The 7879-nt window shown below is 39.3% G+C and overlaps 1 protein-coding gene across 1 annotated transcript in view; it reads left to right on the top strand.

Moving 5' to 3' along the window:
• Positions 1-3504, top strand: part of arhgap39 (Rho GTPase activating protein 39) — a 59160-nt gene extending 55656 nt beyond the window's left edge. The window contains 1 exon segment of the mRNA XM_058755204.1: positions 1151-3504. Within this exon segment, the coding sequence (XP_058611187.1) occupies positions 1151-1345 (195 nt within the window). The 3' untranslated portion in view covers positions 1346-3504.
• Positions 3505-7879: the final 4375 nt, after the last annotated feature.

A 7879-nucleotide genomic window follows, 5' to 3' on the forward strand; every position in this document is an offset into this window, starting at 1 on the left:
GTCTTCACGTCTATCTATCTATCTATCTATCTATCTATCTATCTATCTATCTATCTATCTATCTATCTATCTATCTATCTATCTATCTGTCTGTCTGTCTTCACGTCTATCTATCTATCTATCTATCTATCTATTCTATCTATCTATCTATCTATCTATCTATCTATCTATCTATCTATCTATCTATCTATCTATCTATCTATCTATCTATCTATCTATCTATCTGTCTGTCTGTCTGTCTGTCTGTCTTCACGTCTATCTATCTATCTATCTATCTATCTATCTATCTATCTGTCTGTCTGTCTGTCTGTCTGTCTGTCTGTCTTCATGTCTATCTATCTATCTATCTATCTATCTATCTATCTATCTGTCTGTCTGTCTGTCTGTCTGTCTGTCTGTCTGTCTTCACATCTATCTATCTATCTATCTATCTATCTATCTATCTATCTATCTATCTATCTATCTATCTATCTATCTATCTATCTATCTTCATGTCTATCTAGCTGTCTGTCTTCGCATCTATCTGTCTGTCTGTCTGTCTTCACATCTATCTATCTATCTATCTATCTATCTATCTATCTATCTATCTATCTATCTATCTATCTATCTATCTATCTATCTATCTATCTATCTATCTATCTATCTGTCTTCATGTCTATCTAGCTGTCTGTCTTCGCATCTATCTGTCTGTCTGTCTGTCTTCACATCTATCTATCTATCTATCTATCTATCTATCTATCTATCTATCTATCTATCTATCTATCTATCTATCTATCTATCTATCTATCTATTCAATTCAATTCAATTCAATTCAATTCAATTTTGCTTTATTGGCATGACTGTAAAAAATACAATATTGCCAAAGAATATATGTGGAGAAACATAATAATAACAACGAGAAGACCTAAATAATATAAGAGAAAGAAAAAAAAAACATTGTAACAATTTAATGTGATCTATCTATCTATCTATCTATATATCTATCTATCTATCTATCTATCTATCTATCTATCTATCTATCTATCTATCTCTTGAACTCTTTTCAGTCAGGTAGCAGTTTGTTTGTCAAGTCTGTCAAACTATACTTTCATCTGTTCATCTTAAAACAATATTAAGAGACATGAAGAGATCTGTCTGATTTCCATCACAGGTATTTGCTCAAGCCTCCAGCGTGTCCATGACTAAGATGGACGTTAGTAATCTGGCGATGGTGATGGCGCCAAACTGCCTGCGCTGCCAGTCGGACGACCCGCGCATCATCTTCGAGAACACGAGGAAAGAGATGAGCTTCATCCGCGTTCTGATCCAGCACCTCGACACCAGCTTCATGGACGGGGTGCTATAGCACAAACACACACGTTAGCATTCACACCTAACACCCACACATGAATCACCCGGCAAACCTCCTCGACAAGCCTCTTCCTGTACACGACACAGTCACGCTCGCCTTCCACAGCGTTTAGGTCAAATCCACCATCCCCATGATTTCTGAATGTTTCTGAATATATAAACCATCCGTCCTCACATGATAGTGACTGTCCTGCTTTGGTTTCTAGCGTGCATGTATGTGCCGAATGTGTCTGTTTCTGTTTTCTAACTCGACTGACTTGTAGACCGGTCCGTCTGATTTTATATGATTAATTTATTTGTTATTTATTTGAATAAGGGTTTGTAAGTATTGTACTGCCTTTTGAAATAGAAAACATCTGTCCTCACTGATCACATGCATCAATCTGTGTGTGTGTGCGTGTGTGTGTGTGAGCGAGTAAGTGCGTGTGTGTGTGTGTATGAGTTCATTTATCACAGTTGTTTTATACACTATTGTGTACGTCTCACTGAAATGGTACAACACAAGTGCCCCTCATAGTGAACTACCTGCGGTAAAGGTGAAGTGTGTAAATTATGTGTAAAAATGCACTTTCTGAACTCTCACACACTGAACTTTAATAGCTAATTGTTGAGTCAGAAAGTGTTTAACATCCACATTACGCGCTTCGCCTTTAAATTCTCACATATGCTCACACAAGCATCCAAATGGCCTCATTTACACACACACACACACACACTGATTTGGTTTGGTGCTTGTAATGATCTATATCACACTGCCAAACACACAATATTGATACTCGGTGCCCATTCCTGCCTCCAGGAGACGTATTGGTGAGAAACAAGTGAGACAGAAGAGAGACAGACAATAATGGAGGGAGAGAATCTCACAAAAGAAGTGGCCGGGTTATATTTCACCACAAAATCAAGAAAAGAGGAAATGGCAATTTGAGAGTTTGAGAACTTAAATGTGAAAAATTGAGGGTTGAACATACTGCAATGATATGAAAAACAATTATTTAAAAAATGACTTTTAAAAAAGAAAATAAAGGGCCATTTATAATACATAATATCATATAACATCATATCACATAATATCATTAACATATAAAAGCCACTATACAATATTGTGTTTAAAATATAACACAATATTAACATCTTTTTTTACTTAACTGTTATATATAATCACATTTAAACTTGTGATGTTCGGGACAAAATCAGCACTTGTGTGATTGCTCTCGCTGCTCGTGTGATATCGTATGATATAAATATGAGACAAAAACACATACAGGGGCATTTTTTTGCCCCAATATCTTGAATTTTAGGGCATAATTGCATTTATGGAGTTGTTGCCCTGCATCATATTTGTCAACAGTCAACTGTATGAAATGTATGACGTACAGGTTTGGGGGCGGGGCCAGTGCGTTAACTGCATTAAAATATTTCAATCGCGTTATTTTTTCATAACTAAGTTAACGCGTTAAACTGACAGCCATAATATATATATATATATAAAAAAAAAAAAAGAAATAGCATTTTAAGATATAAATAAAATGGCCCTTCATTTTCTAAATATTATTTAAAAAATTAATAATTGGATTTTGAGGTGAAATATGAGCTGGATGTGCTCTTGACAGACAAAGATGTTTGTATGTTTGGCTTCTCATCTCTGCACACCCTGATCTGTCATGGCCACACCTTCACGTCCTCATCTGTACAGAACAATGTGTAAAAATACAAATAAAAGCTAAAACGAAAGAAAAGAAAAGAAGATAACAAAATAGTTACTACAGTATTTGACAGCAGGAGCGTTTAGGTTTGAATCTCAAAACTCATCCATTAGCAAAAACTTAGATTAAAAAATAATATAAAAGCAGATATGATATGAAATATGATTCTATGTCTGATGAAAAGGGAAGAAAATCCATGAGCAGAGCACTGTGACCTGCGTCCTGAGACCAGCACACACACACACACACACACAGACACACACACATGCGACAGACAGGATTATGGGAGATTGTGCTGTATGCAGAGATGTTTCTCGTCACAGGTTTAAGCTCATGGTATTATTACTGTATTTATGGAGTCATATTAATAAACCCCCTCTCCCTCCTTTTGTTCTGAGGTCAAAGGTTACTCTGGACGTTACGGTCGAGCTGAACATTGTTTATTAAACAGTTCAAAGGATTCATTGACTGCTGTCATCTTTTCACACACACACACACACACACACACACACAATCATGTGCAAACCAACACAATAGCTATGATTACTTTAAGCTCTTAGCAGATTACTGACAAAAAATTAGATGTTTTAGAGAAATGTTTGTTGTCATATATTGCTATAAAATTGTATGCATATTAATACTCAGTACTGTAAAAGATTATTAAATCCACCCCCTTCCCTCTCCATTGAAGAATTGAAGAACCAACCACGACAACCCAACCTTATTTTTCAAGTTTCAAAATTTATACAAGCAATGCAATAAATAATAATAATAATAAAACATTACAATAGGTTAAGTATTGTGAAATACAGTTTTTGCAAAATACCAAATTGCAGAATAAATGTGCCTGAGCAACCTAGAAATACAGCTGACTCAAATCCATAAATCTAAAGAAGTTATGTTTCAAATTTCAGGTCAATAGAACAAAAAATGTGTCCTGCAAGGTTTTTTTTTTCATCTGACTAGTGCTAGAGAAAATTATTACAGATGTTGCTGGATGTAGTGAGTCCCATGTTGACTGCATCATCCACGGACTTGTTTGCCCCGAACAAGGCCCTCTGTATCATGTTGTCATTACTTTAAAATGTACATCGGATTGCAATCCAATGTATCCAATGTGCATTTTTAACTAATGACAACATGATCATTTAGTATCATTTAGCTGATGTTCTGAGGTCCTTGGAGGGCTAGGTGTCCTCTATTCAAAGGTGTTGGGTCATCTGAAGTCTTCGTAAGAGGCTGGATCCAAGCTAAATATTCTTACAGTCATTTTCCCTGATATTTTGGTGTTTTTTTATGGAATGCCGAACCTGACTAAATTAGAAATAATATACAAAGAAATGTAAAAAAGCAAATATAAATAAATGTGCAAAGAAAAGTAACAAACAAAAATAAATAATTATTTATTCTTTTATTTCCTTATTTGTATTTTTTTTTTTACATTTATTTATTTTTTCTTTTATTTATTTTCACATTTATGTATTTATTTACGTATTTATTTCTTTATTTATTAATTTCCACATTTATTTATTTCTACATTTATTTATTTCCACATTTCTTTGTCGGCAGGGTTACCTCAGGAAGAGCAATGGAGCTGGAGTAGGCGAGGGGTAAGCTTTGAGGCCACAGTGACACCTTGTGTTGCCCAAATGAAAGTGTAGCCTACATCAGTGGTTCTCAAACCTCTCCATGAAGTACCCCCAGCACTGCACATTTTGTATGCCTCCCTATATCTGACACATCCACTTCAGGTTTTGCAGTCTCCACTAATGAGCTGATGAGTTGAATCAGGTGTGATAGACGAGAGAGACATACAAAATGTGCAGGGCTGGGGGTACTTCATGGAGAGGTTTGAGAACCACTGGCCTACATGATGAGCCTGTGGTGCGGGATGAATGACTTAGATGGGCAATATGGCCAAAATCTTATATCAAAGTCATTTAATATTTAAAAAATGTAATATTAAAAATAGGCCACATTATGTTTGATCTAATTCTGGATATTTCCAGATAAAGGCTAAGACGTGTGATTAATCCGCATCTAAATCCGTGTTTACACCAAGAGAACCCATTATAATCAGCTGATGGTGTGACTGTCCACACAGGATGAAATCTTCTGCAGTAACTGATGCCTCATTCTATCCCGAATCTTTAAAATATGCGTTGTATTTTAAGCATTTGTCACACGTTGTGCATGTAAAAGTAGGAAATAAAGAGTATATGTTTCCATGTCACCCAGTATACTTACAGTTAGGGTGATATTAAATGACTTAACCCGCTATATAAGATTTTGGCCATATTACCCATCTAAGTCATTCATCCCACACCACAGGCTGGTCATGTATGTAGGCTATACTTCTTGTATTTCATTTGGGCAACACAAGGTGTCACTGTGGCCTCAAAGCTTACCCCTCGCCTACTCCGGCTCCATTGCTCTTCCTGAGGAAAAACACGCCCTCCTCATAACCCTGCCAACAAAGAAATGTAGAAATAAATGTGAAAGTTAATAAATAAAGAAATAAGTATATATGTACATAAATACATAAATGTGAAAATAAAATAAAAAATAAATAAATGTAGAAAATACATAGGGAAATAAAAGTATACTTTTCTGTGTATATTTATTTATTTATATTTTCTTTTTACATTTATTTATTTCTAATTTAGTCTATTCTAGGTTTGGCATTCCATATTATTTAGCTACATTACACAGTAATAGGATGCCTAAAAAACATGAATAAGAGAAAAACTACACCATCTCTAAGTTGAGCTGATGATACATTCAGTAGGCCTAATTGAATAATAGCCTACTGTAGTTATATTTAGCTATGTGCCTATTCGCATACGTTACATGCATTTATGTGCATATTCGTATACAGTTGAGTCCCACGTCTTAATAAACACATTTCTTGTCAAGAAAAATAGACAAAAACTGCAGTTGTGACTGGGGTGGCTAAAAGAAGAACAATTACAAAAACAAGGACAGAAAAAGAACAAAAGACAATAAGTTACATACATTAATCCAAGGCATGCTACTAGCTTATAAGAATCACACTATGAACGTCTCAGGTTACATATGTAACCATGGTTCCCTGAGTAGGGAACGAGACACTGCGTCCTCTAGGGGTCGCTATGGGGAACGCCGTCAGCGTGACCCGTGTCTGAAGCATATATACAAAAACACCACATGTTGGCCGGTGACAGCATATGACGTCACTACTGGCACGACCACAGTATAAAGGGGCGCCGGGAAAAAACGTCATTCACTTCTTCGTCTGAAGCTTGCGTCCGAAGCATGGCACCGAGCCTAGAGGATGCAGTGTCTCGTTCCCTACTCAGGGAACCATGGTTACATATGTAACCTGAGACGTTCCCTTTCGATGGAACGTCGAACTGCGTCCTCTAGGGGTCGCTATGGGGAATGGAATACCCACGCCACCATGCTGAGGGGAGTGCAAGCCAAGCACAAAAAGGTGAGCACTAAGTATCAACTCTACCCGGCTAAGGGAGTTGCCCCTGGGACGGTTCGACGGCTGTCAGTGACATTATCCCCTTCGGCCAAAAACCTGAGCTGCATACGCCAGAACTTACCTGTTAGGGGCCGGGCCTCCTGGACCCAGGGTAGAGCTCAAAGGCTTGGAATCAGAAGCAGAGATTCCTTTAAGGGGATATGACCAAGCGCCTAGGATAGTAACTAGGTCTTGGCCTGTCACCCAGGGGCTACTGCTTGCTCTGCATGAGTTCGCTGAAGGAATTGCCTCAACAGATCCTTGGTAGCAACACCCTGTTCAAGTCAGTATCACTGGGGATACATAGGTAGAGTGGGGCCCAAAGTGAAAACCGGGACCTGACCGACTCAAAGAAAGGGCACGAAGCCGCAGCGCGTAACCCATACCATACAGGATTTTAGAAAGATCGCAAAACACTTGGTGTGCGATCTTACCACAATGTGGCTTTCAGAAAGTGCACAGAGACTAGCGTGCGCACTTACCATAACATGGATTTGAAACGCCGTTCTGGAGAACCCAACTCTCAGCGTGAGAGGGAACTCAGACGCTCAGAAGGGAGCGGCATGCTCATAGGTGACCCTCGTGGTGAGGGGAGCAATGCCAGCTCGACCCACAAGGAGAGCATATGCGACACAGAGCTCTAGGGGAGCGGAGAACCCAACTCTCAGCATGAGAGGGAACTCAGGACGCTCAGAAGGAGCAGCATGCTCATAGGTGACCCTCTAAGGTGAGGGGAGCAATGCTAGCTCGACCAACAACATAGCTCTGGAGTGGAGAACCCAACTCTCAGCATGAGAGGGAACTCAGGCGCTCAGAAGGGAGCAGCATGCTCATAGGTGACCCTCATGGTGAGGGGAGCAACGCCAGCTCGACCCACAAGGAGAGCATATGGGACACAGAGCTCTAGGGGAGGCGGAGAACCCAACTCTCAGCATGAGAGGGAACTCAGGCAGCTCAGAAGGGAGCAGCATGCTCATAGGTGACCCTCTAAGGTGAGGGGAGCAATGCTAGCTCGACCAACAACATAGCTCTGGAGAGTGGAGAACCCAACTCTCAGCATGAGAGGGAACTCAGGCGCTCAGAAGGAGCAGCATGCTCATAGGTGACCCTCTAAGGTGAGGGGAGCAATACTAGCTCGACCAACAACATAGCTCTGGAGAGTGGAGAACCCAACTCTCAGCATGAGAGGGAACTCAGATGCTCAGAAGGGAGCGGCATGCTCATAGGTGACCCTCTAAGGTGAGGGGAGCAATACTAGCTCGACCAACAACATAGCTCTGGAGGTGGAGAACCCAACTCTCAGCATGAGAGGGAA

The sequence above is a fragment of the Onychostoma macrolepis genome, chromosome 20, assembly GCF_012432095.1.
Source record: "Onychostoma macrolepis isolate SWU-2019 chromosome 20, ASM1243209v1, whole genome shotgun sequence".
NCBI classification, from domain to species: domain Eukaryota; kingdom Metazoa; phylum Chordata; class Actinopteri; order Cypriniformes; family Cyprinidae; genus Onychostoma; species Onychostoma macrolepis.